We start from the raw sequence: 20,038 nt of genomic DNA, 5'->3' as shown, positions 1-20,038 counted from the left end.
CTAAAATTAAATAAATAAATAAAATCCAAGTCCACGGATTCCATTTAAAGAACAATGCATTGTTATAGATAGTCCTTGGAAGGACATTAAGGTAGGGACAACTCTATAATTTAAAATCACATTATTTAACTGTTTAAATGACATAAATAATACCCTTTCATTACATAACGGAGAGAAAAAAGGAAAAGATTCCTTTAACTTTCAAAAATCTGCCTGGTGAAAACCTCAGTCCAATAAGAATCTGTGGCTTCCTTTGTATGGTCATTTTCACCACTAATGTAGGTGGTGGCCCCTCTGTAACTTGGTAGATAAGAGTTACTGGGGTCAACCTGATGATGAACCTCTCGCAACTTAGGCTGGATCTTGGATAACAGACATGGCATCTGGGCTTGGACTTTCATCAAGATTTCACAGCTTGGTCAAACCGAGATTATGCTCCACTGACATGACTTTTGAATACTCAGCGTCACCTCCAGGCCACGATAAAGCATCCAAAGATGACTTTAGTGGGCCATCAAAATACCAAGCTCCATTTGAAGGGGTCCAATGATGCCATGACCACAATATGTCAAAAAAGAAAAAAAGAAAATAAGAAATTGACTTCTGTTCTACATACGGCAAATGAGACTTTCTCCACCAAGTCCCCTACAGGTTCCTCCCCACTTTCTCTCAGCCTCCTTTTATCTATTGTCTTCCCCATTAGAATATAAGCTCCTTGAGGGCAGGAACTGTTTTGTATTTGTATTTTCAGCATTTAGCTTTATGCTTGGCACATAACAAGTATTTAGTAAATTCTTGAGGACTTGTTGACTTTGTGACTTTGGACAAGTCACCTGGATCTCCTTGGACCCAAGATTCCTCATCTCTGAGGTCCCTTACAGCTTTGGCTCTATGATCCTATGAATGAACAAACAATTATTAAGCCTTATTTTGTGCCAAGCACTGTGATAAGTGCTGGGGATACAAAGAGAAAAAGCAAAGAGGGTCCCTGCTCCCAGGGAGCTTCCATTCTAATCAAGGAGAAGGCACATAGGGAAGATTTCAGCTGCAAGTCAGATGGAAAAGTCCTACAGTCCTTAGGATATAGTGGCTAAACATGTTAATGCTTCTCTTTAATGTTATTTTCATTGATACAATTTTATCAGTTTCTGATGTTGAACCATTTGACAGTGCCAAGGACTGTGGTGGCCAGAACTTTCTTTTCTAGGTCTTCAGGAGCTGAGGTTGTAACCCTTATAGGAGCAGCTGCCAGGACACTGGGCTAGAAACAACTCTACTGCCAAGGCTCTCGGGCTTAGTGTCTTGGGTTGTCTTCATCAGGATTTGTGGGGAGATAGTGGTCAAGTGGTGGTGCTGGTGGTTTGATTTGCCTGACTTGTGCTGTTTCCTGTCTCTCTCTCAGGGTGCCCTGATGCTTCAGCTATAAGAACCTGCCTATCAGAACTAGGAGTTGATATCTACTGCAAATCATCTAATGGTCACTGAAGATGATATGAGAAATTCTCTTTTGCTTTATGTAGAACAGAAGTCAGCATCTTTCTTTTCAGACTGATCTCAGAGTGAGAGCAAGAGGTGGAAATGGGGGGGGGAGGTGAACAGCAAGTCAGAAGGGAAAAACACATTTACTTTTGGAGGTCAGGGTGATGGTGGTAAGTAGCTGATATACAGTGGGTTCTGTAGGTTGACCCTGCAGGGCTCTTTCCCACTAAAGTTTGCTCCTGTTACAGTGATCAGACAAAGTTCTACAGTGTGCAATGCAGGGCTGCCTCAAACCACCCAATCTTTATTAACATCAGCAGGAGTCATGTGGATTAATCGCTATAGCGAGCTTTGGAAACCTCAGTCAGTAAGTCCAAGAGTAATTACTTCTGTATATCACACGCAGAGACAGAAAAGGCAGAAATAATCAGGCATTGGTTAGGCAATTACATGGAAGTAACTGCAATCAGAGTGATGGAGAGCTGATGCTAAGCTAGAAGAGCATAACAATGATACTTGTGCCCTGCAACCTGGAATTGGCTTCTTGGAAGGAGAGCTGAAGGGATATTGGGTTTCCTGAAATCTCAGAGGTGCCTTCCCAAACTCCCTTTGAAATGCACTCCTCAGGTTGTGATCCCTGTGAATGCCTTCCTGCCTGATAGGCAGAGATGGACAGATTAGCACTGAGGAATAGGATCCTGAGTTCCTGAATTAATCTAGACCAGGGGTTCTTAAGCTAAAATACATAGGATACAAAGGAAACCAAAGATTAGTGAAAATAAAGATGACATGTTCCCATCCATGTTCATGGACCCCTTGCAATCTATCCAAGGACAGTGGACCCCAGGTTAAGAGCATCTGATCTAGGGTTTGGAAAAGGTCTCAGGCTGGCCAAACTGAAGACATAATCAATCAATAAATCAACATATACTTATTAAGCACACTATGTGCCAGACTCTGTTCCAGGTGCTGAGCTGGACAGCATAAAACTCTCTCTCCTTAGAAGGGGCCCATGGTGGGGGGAACTTGCTCACTTTTGCCCTCATAGGGCTGATAGAAACATGTGGAAGAGGGTGTTGGCTCCAGAGGGCAGAACCAGAATCACTGAGTAGAAGTGGCAGAGAGGGCACGTTTGGGGGAGAAATAAACAACTTCTTAACATTGGGGCTGTCCAAAAGGGGAAATGGCTGCTTGGAGGGGACTAAGGGTAAGGGGCTTCCTCTTACTGGAGGTTTGAAAGCAAAGACTGGATGGCCACTTGTCAAGTATGGGGATTCCAGTTCTGGTGCAGATCAACTGGCCTCTAAATTCCCTTTCTGACACTGATATTCTGTGTATGTCTCTGTAGGATAGGTAAGCTGAATTGAAACACAGTCATTTCATTCTTTTCTTTTCACAGCTAACACTTATCAGTAAAGCAGACTCAAATGTACATGACTGGCATAAATTCTTAAGATTAACCTCAATGTTCCATTCATTCTGCACTTAACAATTCGAAACCTTGACTTTGCTGTGTAGATGCTGAGGACAACCACAGCCCAATGACATGTATTCTGAATCTGTCAGGCTGAGTCTGAAACCATAGGCACCTATTGCCTAAGCTGAATGGACATTTTTCAATGCCAACACATTTCAATCACTGTGAATCATTCACCCAATAGTGAAAAGTCAAGCTTTCCTCCTAAATTAGCAGGGTGCCCATTCTGACTGCTGTTGGATATATTTAAAAGTATCAGTAGCCAAATCCTTACTGAAGGGGCAGCTAGGTGGTTCAGTGGATAGAGCACTGGCCCTGAAGTTAGGAGGACCTGAGTTCAAATCTGACCTCAGACCAAACACTTGACACTTACTAGCCATGTGACCCTGGGCGAGTCACTTAACCCCAATTGTCTTAAAAAAAAAGAAAAAAAAAAACAAGAGTTCCAAATCCTTACTGAACAGAGAGCTTTCCACTCACGAGCCACCTTCCCAGGCAGGAATTCCTCTTCTGGCCTCATATTTGGCTTCTGATTCCGGATTCTATTTGCTTTCCATAGAAATCTAAAAAGCTACTAATGGATATTGTACATCTTCCCATGTTATTATTCCATGACTCACAAGTTCCTTCAGATGGAAGCAGCTTTAACCACAATTTGTCAATAATCAAGTTTTTAATCAGAACTGTATTTAATCAAAATTTGAGTCACCAGTGATCTGTGACTCTCTCTCTCTCTCTCTCTCTCTCTCTCTCTCTCTCTCTCTCTCTCTCTCTCTCTCTTTCTCTGATACAGGGAGCCACCGGTTGTATAAGGAAGTTCCAGGTCCTGACTGAATACTATACTAAATTCTTGGCTCCTCCTAGAACTTGGTTATATCGTATTTCAAAATAAGTGGGATTATCAGCTAGCTAGAAAGCTAGATAAAAGGCTAGTGCAGCATAGTAGATATGGAGCTGGCCTTAGAGTCAGGTAGATTGGGAGTAAAGTCCTGCTTCTGACCTATACTGACTGTGACCTTGGATGAGTCACTCAACTTCTCCTTTCCCTAACCTACATAGGACTCTAAGTTGCTGAGAAATGGCTGATCTGTGTTGATTGAAGAGGTTTCTTCACTCTATACCAATATAATCACAAATTTAGACCAGAAGAAAAATGCAACAAAAACCAGGCATCTTTTTCTTGGCCATGTCACTACTCAACAAACAAGCGTGATTTATCTTAAGTTACTGGTTTGTCCGAGCTGGCATCTGGGAAAAGCCTGCCTTCGAATCAGAGTCCTGTTCTCTCAGGATTCCTATAAGGACACTAGACTGGGTAGAGATTCCGTGCTTCTTCTATTAGTATCCAGAATTCAGCTCATGCTGTTGGAGTATTCCAATAAGAGCTGAAGGGGAATGTCTGGATAGGAAATAGCTGGGCCTGATGGTCCACAAGAGATGGGCAGGCAATACGGCCCTTCCCTGAGCTCTGAGAAGCTAGGGCAGCTGTAGGGCTCCGTGGAATGCTCCTGGATCTGTCAGCACTGCAAAGAACATCATCATTGCTTCTTCCCCTTCATTCCTCATAATAGATCCAATGTCTTTCACATCCAAGTTCATGGACCCCTGAAATCTATCTAATGACAGTGAACTCCAGGTTAAGAGCCCAAGGGCCCTGGGACTTCTTCATTGACATCAAACTTGCTGCAAGCTGTCTAACCTGAGAGGTCATTCAAGGACAGGATGGAAAGCATTCTGTGATTCAATTCAATTCAATAGGCATTGGCATTGACTGCATGATGGATGGAGAGAAAAGCTTAAGGCTGTTACCCTGAGGCTGAAACAATCAGTCCATCTGGTCAAAAAAATCATCTGATTTAGGGAAAAACAGTCAAACACATCATGCTGGCAGTTCCAGCTTGAGAGTACCCAGCATGCACCTCTTTAACTCTGTGTGTGTGTGTGTGTTGTGTGTGTGTAGCTGGCTCACATTCTTTTAGGAAAAAAATCAGTCACATCTGCACAGACGTTATTTTTCATAAATGAATTTTACTTTGTTATCACTTCTCCCAACAGTAATTCTTGGCAAAGATGCAGATAACATGAAGGCAAGCTTAACTTGTACTCAGACTTCATTAAAGAAATCATTAAAGCATCTTAATTTGCTTAAACCATTAAAATATTTTCATTTATAAAAATCAATCTAAATATAAATATTAACACTAAAGATTGAAATCACTTGATGACAAAATAATCCTCCATGTTGATAGAACATATGCTTTTGTGATTTTTCTGAATGGTAAAATTAAATCTTCACACGGATTTGGCACAAGGAAACCTTTGTAAAAATTCAAATGCCATAGAGCAGGATTTTTTTTTTTGTTTTTTGTTTTTTGTTTTTTGCAATGCTTACACAGGACACAGTTTTGTCAAAGAAGACAGAATATTTTTAACACTAACACAACAGTAGCTTCTTCTCATGCCTCTTTATGGAAAACATTCTATTCTGACCTCAGAGTTTTTTGGGATTGTGGGCTTTTTTCTTCTCCATTTTGTTTTAAATCACACCAGTGGAACAAAAGCCAAAGATTTACTCTATTCAAATGAGTCTTTTAGGTTGGATAACACATATACAGTATTAGTAAATATTATAATTAGACAAATATGGAAACCACCATCAGGGTCAGTTCATGACTCATACCTGCAGTTATCAAGATTGGGGAACGTGTGTAACAGACAAACCAATCATCTAGAGGTTAAAAATGATGCAAAGGGAGATTTTCTTTAGTTATCCCAATTAATCCAACCCTCCTAATTAGATTCTCCCTTAATAACTTATGAATAAACATGACCCACTTCACTGAATGAAGTTTTTAGGTTGCTTTGTTTTTGTGAACAGACTTCAAGTTGACACATATTTAGTATGTGTTGCTGCTGTCCACACATGCCCAGAGTAACATAATAGTTTATTGATGCTACACTTATAATTTGGAGTTACACTGCTTATGGTAATTTTTTTTGGAAAAAAAAGATATTTAGCATTTCCTTTGAAACAATTTGATACTTTGAAGAAAAATTATTTTCCTACTGGCTTTCAGTAAGTAATTTTGCATTCAACTTATCTTTTGTATTCTATTAGAGCCCTACCCAATAGACCTTTACCTAGTAGAGAAAGCCCTGGACTTGAGAATGAGAAAACTAGGTTAGGGTCTTACTTCTGCCTGGGTGACTTTATCTGTATAATGGGGATACTAGTATCTTCACTGCTTATCTCCCACAGGGAGGGAAAGCGCTTTGGAAGCTATATCATATAATGTAAATGTGTGGGCTAACTAAATTGCACACCCTTGACTTTGGATAATGCTCAGAAGGTGAATTATGGGCTGTGTTTCCCATCACTCTTCTCTCATCTGGTGTTGGGAAAGTCTAAGTCCTAAGGAGGTCCATGGGTATAAATAAATGAATCCCCAATTGTTGCTGAAGGTGTCGAGGTACCAGTGACTTGCTTAGATTTCATGATAGTCCCTGGGATGGAGATAAAAAGCAAATGCACGTCTTTGTTCAGCTGTGCCATATTCATTTCATCAGGGACCATCCTGGTAGAATATGACATCATGGTTTGTGATGGCAAACTAATAAAAATAATTGTAAGAGCCATGAGCCAGAAGCCTGGCAGATGGAGAAGAGATGAACAGATGCCTCTGTTCATTAGTAGCTTTTTTTCCTTTTGTTTTTAAGAATGAAAACTGCACCCCTACCACTCCCAATATCAGTGAAACTAGGATTCACTACCAGGTCTGTTTTCCTTAGCATGAATAAGTCAGGGAGGTCTTTGTGAGCACTAAGGGGCCAGTAGGATGGCCATTTCCTCTTTTACCAGATGGAATTCTGATAGACATCTGGTGGAATCAGGGCTACCAAAAAAAAAAAAAATAAAGCCACATATATTATCTTAAAAGACGACATTCTTTAGCACAATTGATTGACAGGAAAAAAAAGTGCCATTTGTAAAACAAAGAACTTTGCTTTGGAAACTCAGTATCTTAGTATCTTTCCTGGAGTCTCAAGGGAACATAAGGCAATGTTCCCACTAGCAGACCAGAATGCTGAAGCCTTGGACAGCTTTCTCAGTGAGGTATCCAAGACGAAAAGAAAGCCCTGCTCCCAGAGGAAGCAATGCTCCTCCAGGGCCTATTTTCTATGGGACATACTGTATACAATGGCTGTTCAAGAAAGGCACTGGTGTATACAGCTGGAGGCAGTGTGTGATTGGCAGTAGAGTTGAGTACCACTAAAACATTATGGCAGATCCGAGAGTTGGTTCCTAAGAGAAAAAGAAAATGACACATTAGCAAAATATTGAGTAGATAATTGGCCACTTAACAAAAGTAAAAATGTCTAAGAAGCTAATGACTGTCCATCTAACAACTCCAGGCTGTTTCTACCTTAGAGCTTTCTTAGTGATCAAATAGATAGAAGGTCTGGGGGTTGGCATGGGGTATGAAGACTCCTTCCATTGTTATAGCTTGGTATAATGGATAAGTCCTAGGTAGTTGCCTGAGGAACACAGAGGTTAAGAGTTGGAATAGACCTTAGGGGTCATGTAGGCCAACCCTATCATTTTACAAAGAAAGAAACAGAAGGCCCTTGAAGTTAAGTGACTTGTTCGAGGTCATACCAGTATTAGGTGTGGAAGTAAGATTTAAACTCTCTTTCTTTGACTCCAGAACCATTGCTTTTTCCACAGTACCATGCTGGTACTGGACACACAGCTAGTGAATGTCAGAATTTGGATTTGAACCCAGATCTTCCTGACTTCCAGTTTGGCATTCTAGTCACTGTGCTATGGTGCCTTTGCTTCCTTTCTAAGTCTTTCTTAACAGAATCAACAATTATTTGGTCCAAAGACCATGCTGGCATTTAGACAAACAATCCACTAGGTCTCATAGAAAGTGCTGCATCTTCTCCAGAATTTTCCCAAATGATATATTGTGCCTTATTCTGACACTCTAAAAGTATAGTTATTTTAGACAGAAGGGTGGTAATTAATTAGAAGAAGAAGATATGGAAGAATGAATGAACAGGGACTGAAAAATCAAATAAAAACCCTCCAGCAGAAAGAACCACCTTACTGAATCCCATCTCTGATTGTTACTAGTGGTGTGACCTTGGGCAAGTTCATTTTTCTAGGCCTCAATTTTACCTTCTGTAAAATGAGGGTGTTAGAATAGGTCAATCTGTTAATCAGCACACATTTATTAGATACCAGTTATGTGCCAAATACTGTGCTAGGTGCTGAGCCCCTGGCTTCAGAGAGCTTCCATTCCAGTAAGGGGATAACATGTACATATATAGATGTATTTAAGCTACATAGTGGCCTCTGGGATCCCAGCTCTAGTCCTCTGATCCTATATCTTAGTAACTATAAAACCTAAGAAAGTTATGTAAGGGGCTGAATGGCTCAGTGGAAGGCCTTGGGTTGGAATTTTCAATCTGTTACTCACTCAGCAACCTTGGGCATGTCTCAGACTCTCTCTAGGCCTACATGGTAAAAGGATGCTTGACTAGCTTGACTTCTCTATGGTGTCCACCAGCTCTAAATCTTTATGCTCCTGCTCTGGCCCCTTCCTGGGCAGACTTCATACAACTGACACTCAAAAGAATTTAGGGGAAGTTATAAATTCATACATCTGCTTAGTGATGATGACTTATAAGAGATAAGCCAGTCTATTTGATTTTTGGACCTCCTGTTTTATTCTTGGACTTTATTTTATTATTATAATTATAATTATTATAATTATTATTATTATTTTAGGCAATTGGAGTTAAGTGACTTGCCCAGGGTCACACAGCTAGCGAGTGTCAAGTGTTTGGTCTGAGGCAGGATTTGAACTCAGGTCCTCCTGACTTCAGGGCCGGTATTCTATCCACTGCACCACCTAGCTGCCCCATATTCTTAGACTTTATAAGAAGCTTTCACAGATAAGTGATCATGGTGCCCTGAACAGCTGTTTTGCAAGGGTCTGCAAGACAAAATGGTGGCTTTTATACTGTTTGCAGACCATTTAAGCAGGTTTGGGGCATAGATTGACAAATGTGAGGGCCACAGGTGTAGGAGTTATTCTGAGAAAGGGTTTTGGAAATCCCACAAACATACACTGTCCCCCTTTCTTTGTGGGTTCGGCAAGGGCATGCCTCCAGTGTCTTGTACACAGTGGATGCTTAATAAATGTTTGTTTATTTGAATTTAATACCCTGGCAAAAAGCTCCAGAGATTGTGGGAAACCACATTCAGTACGAACTTTTCTTTTAGAAGCATTAAATAGTCTGTGTCCAGAGTCATGACAAACCTATGCATTGGTGCACCCCCATTCCTGAACTGTGCTTCCTCCTCACCTCTGACTCCTAGCATCCCTGGTTTTCTTCAAGACTTAGCTCAAATCTCACCTTCTGCAAGAGACCTTTCCCAATCCCCCTCTGCTGTTAATGCCTCCTCAATGAGATTCTATTGACTATATATCTATATCTAGCTACAGTGAATATAGATACAATCCATCTATATAGTGTCTATGTATATGGTATTATAGAGACATATAGATATATAGTAAATATATATGGTATGTTTAGATCTAAATATATAATAAATACATGCAGTATATAAAATATAGTATAGATAGATATAGGATATATTATAAAGGAAATCTCTTCAAAGAGGCATTAGCAGCAGGAGGAAATTGGGAAAGACCTCTTGCACAAGGTGAAATTTGAATGAAGTTTTGAAGAAAGTCAGGGATGCCAGGAGTCAGAGGTAAGGAGGAAGCAAACTATCTATTTATTTTTATCTATATACCCATAGATACTATATGTATCTATATATATTACATATGTATATACATAGTAAATATATATACTTGTATGTATATACACATATATGTATGTATATATATGTGTGTGTGTGTGTATATATATATATTATATATATATATATATATGCATGTATCTTGTATATACCTAATGTTCGGTATGTTGTAGCTCCAATTAGAATGTGAGTCCCTTTAGAGCAGAGACATTATTTTTGCTTTTCCTAGGATCTCTAGCACTTAGCATAGTGCCTGGCACATAGTAAGTTATGGGAAATAAATTAAGCTCCAGCTATTCATTTTAGCCAAGGGTTGGCAGATAAAAAAAAATAACAGTAACATACTAGCACACAGATTGTTGTCAACTCCTCGGAAATGTTATTCTCTCCGTCAATGGCTTGCTTTTTTTTTAAGTAAGAAAATACAAATTATCTTGTTATGTGGGAGGCAGGCACTGAAAAACTTCTAAATATTTTACACCTGAACAGGGAGATTTGGATGGGAAAATATTCCTGATTATAAAGCTCAACCGCTGTATCAGGGATGGCTGAAAGAACTAGGTAGCTTCTGTATTTTGCTCCTGCTTTTCCAATTTTCTGTAATGCTCATAAAGCCTCTCCCCTGTTTCAATCTTAGCTATCTTTAGAGGCTTAGAGCAAATACTTCCCTTTCATTTCCCCGACCAGCCAGCTCAAGTGAGATTTCTTTTCTCTGGTTTCCCATAGTACTCATTTGGAATTTAGTATATACTGCCCAATGTTAATTATTTTTTTCATGCAGGTAAGCGTTATCTCTCCAATTAGACTGCAAGCTGTTGGGAAGCAGGTGCTCTGGATTATGTTTCCTTATTTAAGACACTACCTTCCAGTACAGAAGTATTGAAGATGCAGCAAGCCCTGCTATCAAAGAGTTTATGGTCTTTTTGGCAACTAAGGCACAAACTTTAGAATACATGGTATTAGAATGTAAGCTCCCTGAAGGATGGGCTTTTTTTGTTTGTTTGTTTATTTTTTTTTTTGTATCTCTAGTCCTTAATATAAAGATTGTAAGCACTTTTTTTGGCAGTCAACAAGAATTTATTAAGTGCTTACCATGTGCCATATACTATGCTAAAGTGCTAGAGATATTAAGAAAGGCAAACATAGGGTTCCTGCCCTGAAGGGACTTATATTTTAATTGGGGCTACAACATGCAAAAAACTAGGTATGTACAATACATACACTTGCACCTCCCGAAGAAGGTGGGATCTGAGGTGAGTCTTGAAGGAAGCCAGGAATGCTAAGAGTCAGAGAGGTGAGGAGGAAGCACATTCCAGGGATAGGGAGAGCCAGTTCAAAGGTTCGGATATGGGAGGTGGAGTGTCATGTGGGAGGAACGCCAAGTGGACCAGGGGAGCTGAGTTGTAGCGTGTATAGAGGGGTGTAAAGTGTAAGAGTTTTATGTACGATTTCCAGTGTAAGAAAAGAGCCAGGTTGTGAAGGACTTTGAATGTCAAACAGAGGATGCTTGCTAACTGAAGAAAGAAAGATAACCAACAATACAAGACAGTCTATTTGTCATCCTGTGAATTAGACTCAGAGGTTCCACAAAAAGAGGGGCTATGGTTCCCAATATTCAAGTTGAGAAGCGCTATTGCCTGGAATTAACATCCATTGGGAAAGTGACAAGGAGAAAGGTGAGATTTACCATCAAGTCCTTGGCAGTACTTTTTCTTTCTTTAGTCCTTTGTGTCATAGACCCTTGGAGTATGAAATTCCGGTTGAAGGTTTTAACAGAAGTGAGTGAAGCAGCCTCCATTTTCTCATCTGAAAAGTAAGTGAGGGATAAGGTTTACTGACAAGCCTTGGATGAAAGGTTCTCCAAGGGCTATTCAGAAGAACAGAGCTTTCGATTTATCACATTTCCAACCTCCCTTTCCTGTTTGAATCATGCAATTTTGATAGCTAATTTTCAATGATGTTCTTAAAACATACTTTTCACTGGTGGGGCTGGAAGTTTTCTCCTCTGCTGTCTCGATGTGTCAATGGTCTGTACCTATGAACAGAACACAAGAATCAACATATTTACTTTTTACAAAGCCAAAAGACGTCCCCTCCCTTTGGAATTCTCCAGGTGCTAAATGTGTTGACAAAGAAATTGAAAGGACCTGGTTCATTTGCTTCTGATCCCGTTTCCTCATCAGACGGACACACGGAGCCACGTTCAATCCCGCCAATGTCAGGGCTGCAATCCTGCTCTCGATATCTGAAATCTTAAAGCACAGAAAAATGGAGGCAGACAGGCAGGCAGAAGAGAATAAGACTGTTAAAACTGTCTTCCAAATACATAAAACCAGGACTGGTCAAACATGTTATATTCAATAGGTCTACATTCCCAGGGACTAAAGATCAGCATACTCAGTCTTCCCCTAAAGGAACACTAGAAGTGGCCATAAGAAAACATTTGGAATCGATTATTTTATTCTTCCAACAGTTTCCTGTGTTCAACATGATCATTACACTAAAAAGTGTAATTCCCTCCCCCCCCACCCTTTTAAAGATCAATACACTCTTGGCAATTCTATTTGATGGCATATTATTTCTAATTTCCAAATAACCAAAATTGCTAGTGACAAAAAGCACAATGATCAGACATATAGGGGGCCTAAGTAGGTAATAAGATATCGCCAATGATGACTTCTTTGTGAGAAGTAAAACACACACACACACACACACACACACACACATCTAGGAATCACGATCAGAAATGGAGGGTGTAGGGAGGAGGTCACTACAGCAAGAGATAACATATAGACAGGACACTACAAAGAATATTAAGTTACTTCCAGAGGGGCCTCTAGCATTCTGGTAGAACCTCTAAGAAGGCAATCGTGACAGTTTTTATACCTCCAAATTGCTGCATAGCATAAGTATTTTCAATATGTGCATTCTTTTATCCTCTGCTAAAGCCTTATCCTGATGCCTCATTACAGTACAAAGTTGACTGTGGGTCTTCCATGGCTATGCTTATTGGAGCCCAAGTTGCTGTTATGCATTTTTATCTGAATTTAAATGAATTCATTGAACTCTTTTCTGAGGGTGAGTTTTGAAAGAGAAAGAAAAACAGAATTTGAGGGCACTATTCACCAGGGAAAGGGGATATGGTTGTAGAAAGGCTATGTTAGATGAGTAAGACAAATAAGCCAGTTGGCAGTTTTGCTGAGAGCCTGGAGTATAGAAAAGGGATGCTTATTATTGAGATTATAATAGAAAGGGTGATAGAACCAGGGAGAGAAGAAGCACACGGCATAGTACAGACCTGGCTCTGTCACTTACCACTCCTGTGGCCTTGGGCAAGTCAATCTCTCTCTCCCTGTGCCTCAGTTTCCACATCTGTAAAGTGGGTGGAGTGGTTTAGACTAGATTACTTCTAAGATCCCTTGTAGCTCTGACACCTCGTGATTCCATGACTCAATACTGTCACCATCTGGGGATGAGGAGAAGAGACATTCTTACCTGCAGCTCTGCATGGTGCACCTGGGCCGCTGCTGTGGCTACCTGGTCCTCTAGCTCAGCAAGCTCCGACTCCCCCGTGGTGCTGCTGATTCTTCGGGCAGCATCCTCCAGTTCATTCAGCTGACCCTCTAACCCATAGACGGTACCTGCAGTCAGGTACACCTACAAACAAGAGAGACAAATGACAGCCATGGTAACTCTGAGTTAGACTGTAAGCTCTCTGAGGGCAGGAACTGTTTCATTCTGGTTATTGGATCCCCAGCAGCTAGTACATAGTAGGCATTAATAAATGTTTGTAATTGATTGATCACTATAGATTTCTGCACTAGTTGGGTAACATTTTATTGGAAAAATTGCTTTGGCAGCTGAGTGGAGAGAGTCAGGAGAGGGAAACCAATGAGAAGGTATTGCACTAGTCTAGGTGTGCAGTGATGAGGGTGTGCAGCAGGATGGCAGCTGTGTGAGTGGAGAGAAGGGGAAATAAGAGAGATGTGTTAAGGTAGACAGAGCACGGAGCAATGGATTGAATACGAGGGCTGAGATCAAATGGGGAATTGAGTTGGATGCTGAAGTTCTGAGCCTGAGGATGGTGATGCCCTGAGTAATAAAAAAGTTGTGGGGATAGGAGAGTTGGGAGCGGGGCAAGGGTATTGAGGCCCCCAGGGGAATTCAATAACTTACTCAAGATCGCACACAGATAGGACCAAATCCCTTCTGACTCTAGAAGACAGCTCTTTCCTCATGCGAATAATACCCAACGTCAGCTCCAAAGAACTACATTATTAACACGGTAATTTCTCAATAATAATACACATTACACATGCACTGCTGTCGTACAGACTGGAAAATAGAATCTTTGAGGTTTCTTTTAACTTTGAGATTCGGTGCTCCCATGTGACTCCTTACATGAGATGAGCTGTTGTTTTTTGTTGTTGTTCAGTTGTGTACAACTCTTCGTGACCCCATTTGGGATTTTCATGGCAAAGATACTGGACTGGTTTGCCATCTCCTTTTCCAGCTCATTTTACAGATGAGGAAACTGAGGCAGAGAGGTTAAGTGACTTGTCCAGGGTCACACAGTTAATAGGTGTCTGAGGCTGGATTTGAACTCAGATCATCCTGACTCCAGGCCAGTGCTCTGTGCGCTATGGCACCACCTTGCTGTCTTTATTCCCATTTTACATATATGAGGAAACTGAGGAGGGGAAGCTAAGTGACTTGCCCAACACCACATGACTGATAGATAGGTGGACTGAAACTCAGCTCTCTTGACTCGGGCATGGTTGAAAGAGGCTGAACTTGGAGATCTGGAGTCGAGGGACCTGACTGGAATCCTGATTTTGCTTTCTTACAACCTGCATGTCTTTTGGGCATGAACTCTCTGCGACTTAGTTTCCGTTTTCTGTAAAAAGAGAAGGTTGGACTGGGTTGTTGTTTTTTTTTTTTCTTCAGGCATTTGGGGTTAAGTGACTTGCCCAAGGTCACACAGTTAGTACGTGTCAAGTGTTTGGTCTGAGGCCAGATTTGAACTCAGGTCCTCCTGACTTCAGGGCCAGTGCTCTATCCACTGCACCACTTAGCTGCAGTTGTTCTGAGAGTCCTTCTAGGCCTAGATCTATGATTCTGTAATAGCAGTCTCAGGAGAGTTCCTCCCACTGTCCTCATGGACTCTTGACTTTTCTTAGGCAGCACTGAACATGGGCACCCAATGATTATTTTGAAAGATTTTTACTTGCATTCCTCTTGTGAGTTTCTGATCCTATCTTAATGTCTCGTCATTGTCAGTCTGCTTTTTGGGTATGCATAGGGAGGAGAGAGTAGTATATTCTCACACTTTTACCTCTTGTGGGTACTCCAAAGGTAACATTCTTTGCTACTCTACCACACTGCCCTGATAACAGACATTGTGCCCGTCACCAGGCCTGGACTAGAAGCTTTCCAGTCTGGAAGGACTCAAGTGAGATCACATTCTAGTGACTGATCAATGAAGGCCCATGGTCCACAACTAGGCACCATTGGTGGAGGGCATCTGGAAAATGAGCTGGAGAAGGAAATGGCAAACCGCTCCAACATCTTTGCCAAGAAAACCTCAAATGGGGTCAAGGAGAATTGGGAATGACTGAAATGACTGAACAACAAATTTGATAGGGTACTTTATAAGGTATTCATCTCCCAACACTGGCTATTTTGCCTGGCTGACTCCCATGCCTAGAAAGCTCCCCCTCTTCATCTCCATTCCTGGCTTTCCTGGCTTCCCTCAAGTCTCAGCTAAAGTCAGACCTTCTACAGGAAGCCTTTCCCAATCTCTGTTAATTCTAGCCCCTTCCCTCTGAGTTTATCTTGTATGCAGCTTGTTTGTACACAGTTGTTTGTGTGCGGCTCCCTCATTAGATTGCGAGTTCCTCAAGAGCAGTTTTTTGCTTCTCTTTGCATCCCCAGTGCTTAGCACTGACTGGCACATAGTAGGTCCTTAATAAATACGTGTTGCCTTGACTTTGCAGAATGAGATAAAAGAGTTAAATGAAAGGTCTTTAAGAAGAAAAGCAAAACAGAAACAAAGACTTAATCAAATCACCTGCCTCAGTCTCTCAAGTGAGTCTAGAAATTTGTTTTTCTTTTAACTAAGGCCAGTCTTGTCTCTTTGATGCATTTCTGGATTTCCTCCTAGACAAGACAAAAAGATGCTTATTGGCTTGACAAATTCAACAGATTTTTCACAAGGGGTGGGGGATGTTTCACTACCATTCCTAATTCTTCCTGAATCATAAAAAAACCTAGAACAGGCTCCCAGGAATGTGGAGGGATTAATTTTAAAAGTGAAATGAGGAAAGGAAGATCTGGGGACCAATATTTCCATATAGAAGAAAGTGCCTGAGACACATCCGAAAACTCCTTGACAAGAAAACCTGTGTTTTCAAAAGCCTCCGCCTTATAGAATCTTCTCCCCAAGAATACAAAATCATTGCTTTTATCTCCTCAGAGCAGATAAGATTACTGGTGTCACTTACATTCTGAGTCAGTGGCAGACAGCTTCAGAACAGGAAGGCTTAATGAACATGAGAATGGAAACAGGGCCTAGAGTGATGTGTAATGAAGGCATCTGAAATATACCGGCCCCTATCTGACAGGGAAATAGTCCTATTAAATGCCTTGCATTGCAGCTCAAAGCAAGAGTCAGGAGAAATGTCTATTGTAAGTGAAATCTAACCATTTCAGGTAACAGGATGTAGTAATGAGATTATATTTGTACAGTGCTTTGCAAACCTTAGAGCACTAGCTGAATGTTAGTTATTGTTATTATTATTGCCTAAGTACATAATAAGTATAACATTTTAATATTAATAATATTGATAATGGATATTATTCAATATTCAAGCCTAAGTGTATATAAATATAATACTTCAATTCTTCAAGGATATGAGATTTTGTGGGTAGAAGCCCTGTGTCCCAAGTCACAGATTAAAGAACCTCTAGGGAAAGAGTTGTTAGCGTTTTTAATGTCGACTTCTCCCCCTCCCCCCAATCTGGTGAAGAATATATCTCCCTTCACTGAATAGTGTTTTTAAAGGCTTACAATAAAACACAAAAGATTCCAAAGGAAACCAGTTAGAGTGAAATATAGTCATCAAAATATCAGAAGGAAAAAATAATGATGGACCCCAGATTAAGAGACCTTGCTAGGGTTTAGTGGGTGGTCTTTGGGAAGCACTGTGACGGAGAAATCGATCAGCCTGCAGTCAGCCTAGTGATGAGCCTCTCAGCATGTAGGCTGGAGCTTTGTTTCACAGATTCAGAGTGGGAAACAACGTCAAGATCATTTAGTCCAAACCTCTCGCTTTACAGATGAGTAACAGAGGGTCAGAGGATGTGAATGAGTGGGCCAAGATTACCCATGCAGTTAGAAGCAGAACCAGGATTTGAACCTATGTGCTCTGGCCCCCAAAGAGGCATTCTTCTACTCTACCACGCTCCATGGATAGCAGAAGGCAGCTTATCACCAGCTTTTCCACTCTGGACGGCTTATGCTCTGGCAGCACAGATTCTGAGAACCGGGGATCCTCTCCCCCCCAAAATGAGGAACCACACAGAGGCGAGGGTGGAAGTTATTTGATAGCTACTGTACAGAATACATCCCTTTCCTAACCTGCTTCATCTCAAACCTGTTTGATTGATTCAGATTTTAATTCCAATAGAACATAAATTCCTGGAGGGTAGGAAATGGTTCACTTGTATCTTTCTATCTCTAGCTGCCAGGGCCTGGCACAAAGTAGGTGCTTAAATGCCAGTTGATTGATCGACTGTAGGGCACAGTCATGACAACAGTAAGAACTGTTGTTCAGTCATATCTGATTCTTTGTGTGACTCCGTTTGGAGTTTTCTTGGCAAAGATACTGGTTTTCCTTTTCCTTCTCCAGCTCATTTAACATTTGAGGAAATGGAGACAAACAGGGTGAAGTGACTTGTCCAGGGTCACACAGCTAGGAAGTGTCTGAGGTCAGATTTGAACTCAGGTCTTCCTGACTCCAAGTCTGATGCTCTACTCATTGCACCACCTAGCTGCCCACAATAACAGTAATTTACATTTCTACCATGCTTTACAACCTATTTATGCATATTTTCTCATTTGAACCTCACAAAAATTCAGTAAGTTAAATAGGTCAGGCATTAGGACCTCCAGGGTCACATAGCTAATAGGTGTCTGAGGCCAGATTTCAATTCAGGTCTTCCCGAGTTCAAATTATTATCAAGTTGTTGTTACTTTTGTTTTTGTTATATTCAACAACCTCTCTGGGCTCCCCACCTCTGGTTATTCTGTTACTTTGTAATTTAAGGACCCCCCCAAAAAACACAGAGTTGCCTAAATCAAACACATGCCTCCCTCCCCACTCCCTTCTTCCCACACGCCCAGTCCAAAATGCACTGCCCTGGTGGGTGCAGAAGCCCAGACTGGTAGAGTCAGGAAGGGTGATGTAAACAATTATGTGTCCTCAGTGTGGTGCTTTCTCCTTCTCCCTCCTGCTACTTGCTGATGCCAGGGATGTGAATGTTGCCCTGACTTCTTGGGAAGAAAGAGCCCCAGACCAGAGCTCAAGAAGACCTGTGTTGTGATCCTGGCTCTGTCACTTCCTAGCAGTGTGACCCTGGCTGAGTCACTCTTCCTATCCCCTCACCAAGTTATTGTGAGGAGTAAGTGAGGTGATGATGTATAAGGCACTGCTGTCCAGCACTATAGAAATCACAGGCCCATAGGATTTAGGGCTGGGAAGGATTTCCCAGGTCATCTCACCCAGAGTCTGAAGAATTAATATGGCCCCTGGGAGCCATGTCTATTTCATAGAATATCACCCATGCAGGGCTGGAAGGCATCGTGGAGGAAAAATAATCCAATGCCCTCATTTGACAGATGAGGAAACTGAGGTCTGCAGAGGGAAACTGACTCTCCCTTGGCTCCACAGGTAGTAAGTGAGAAGGGGTGTTTGAAACTAGGCCCCCAACCCTCTTTCCATTGAGCCAGACCTCATTGTTTCCTGGCTTAAGTGACCAAGCCAAGTCAACAAGCATTTCTTTAATTGTCCTCTTGGAGAATGAAGGACAAATGACAGCAACAATTTCTTACTATATGCCAGGCACAGCGTGAAGCTCTGTGCCATCAATTAGCCATAGGACAGGTGTCCACTCACAGGATGAATCATGTAACCATCACCAATCAAACCTGAGCGGGGCCCACCCAGCCGCACACACTCACGTTTTCCTCCAGTGAAGTGAGCTGCTCATGGAGTCTCACGTGGTCTGTCCCGACAGGGAACGCCCCTTTCTCCCTCTCAGGAGGATCTGCTGGGAAATCTCCCGGACCAGTCGATTCTGCTATCAACTCTTCTGTGGCGTTGATGACTTTCAGGACTTCTGTAGAGATATTGCAGAGGGACACAGCCGAGTACTTCTATTTGGCCCACGCGTGGGAAGGAGGAGAAGACAGAACATCACATTAGTCACAACACGAAGCTTCTATGTTGTTTGGGATGAAACAGAAATATAACCATATTATTTTAAAAGACAGATTCTGTGTCAAAGCACGTAAGCAAGCAGTGAATTAAAAATACCAGAATATTTTTAAAAGAAATGAAAAGCAAGATTTAAAAATCACTATTTCAAAACATGGTTAACATAAAGGGACTTGAGTGAGGTCTGGTGTGAATTAGACTGTATTCTTTGTCCTGCAAAACAATAATATCATTTGGTCAAATCAATCAATCAGTCAACCAAAAACATTTATTTAATTACTGACCACATAACAGCAATATGTTAGGTGCTAGGGACCCAAATCAATCAGTCGACAAGCAATTATCAAGTAACAGGCACTGGGGATACCACAATAAAAATGGGATATTCCTCCACCTCAAGGAGCTTACACTCTATATTTTATAGTCTAATATTTCACTGGACACTTTCTGTGAGGGAAGGGAGGCTGAGAAGGGGAGCTCAAATTGACTTCACAAATACTTATTGAGTGTATGTGATAGCTGTTCCCTTTTTATCCTTGCCACCAGTATTTATTACATGGATTTATTTTATTTGCTTGGAAATATTTCCATTCAGAATTTCTAATTCCACAGTTGTCTGGAGACTGTCCTTAATTAGATTCCAAATGAACATGCTTGTCTGAGGAGCACGCATTTATCCATCTATCAATCTATCTATCTATCTATCTATCTATCTATCTATCTATCTATCTATCTATCTATCTATCT

The 20,038-nt window shown here is 41.2% G+C and overlaps 1 protein-coding gene across 3 annotated transcripts in view; it reads right to left on the bottom strand.

The window, feature by feature from the left end:
- Positions 1–5,274: 5,274 nt before the first annotated feature.
- The window catches only part of MYRIP (myosin VIIA and Rab interacting protein), a 421,897-nt gene continuing 407,133 nt past the window's right edge, over positions 5,275–20,038 (bottom strand). For all 3 annotated transcript variants that reach the window (XM_027872431.1, XM_027872432.1, XM_027872433.1), the window contains 6 exons: positions 19,036–19,230; positions 13,290–13,451; positions 11,942–12,046; positions 11,769–11,829; positions 11,482–11,600; positions 5,275–7,259 (listed from right to left, as the gene is read on the bottom strand). In XM_027872431.1, the coding sequence (XP_027728232.1) occupies positions 7,227–7,259; positions 11,482–11,600; positions 11,769–11,829; positions 11,942–12,046; positions 13,290–13,451; positions 19,036–19,230 (675 nt within the window). In that variant the 3' untranslated portion in view covers positions 5,275–7,226. The remainder of the gene's footprint in view (positions 7,260–11,481; positions 11,601–11,768; positions 11,830–11,941; positions 12,047–13,289; positions 13,452–19,035; positions 19,231–20,038) is intronic.

Source organism: Vombatus ursinus, unplaced genomic scaffold, assembly GCF_900497805.2.
Source record: "Vombatus ursinus unplaced genomic scaffold, bare-nosed wombat genome assembly UNPS02014799.1, whole genome shotgun sequence".
Taxonomy (NCBI): Eukaryota; Metazoa; Chordata; class Mammalia; order Diprotodontia; family Vombatidae; genus Vombatus; species Vombatus ursinus.
The sequence above is the reverse complement of the archived record's forward strand: the minus strand, read 5'-3'. Positions and strand labels throughout refer to the sequence as shown.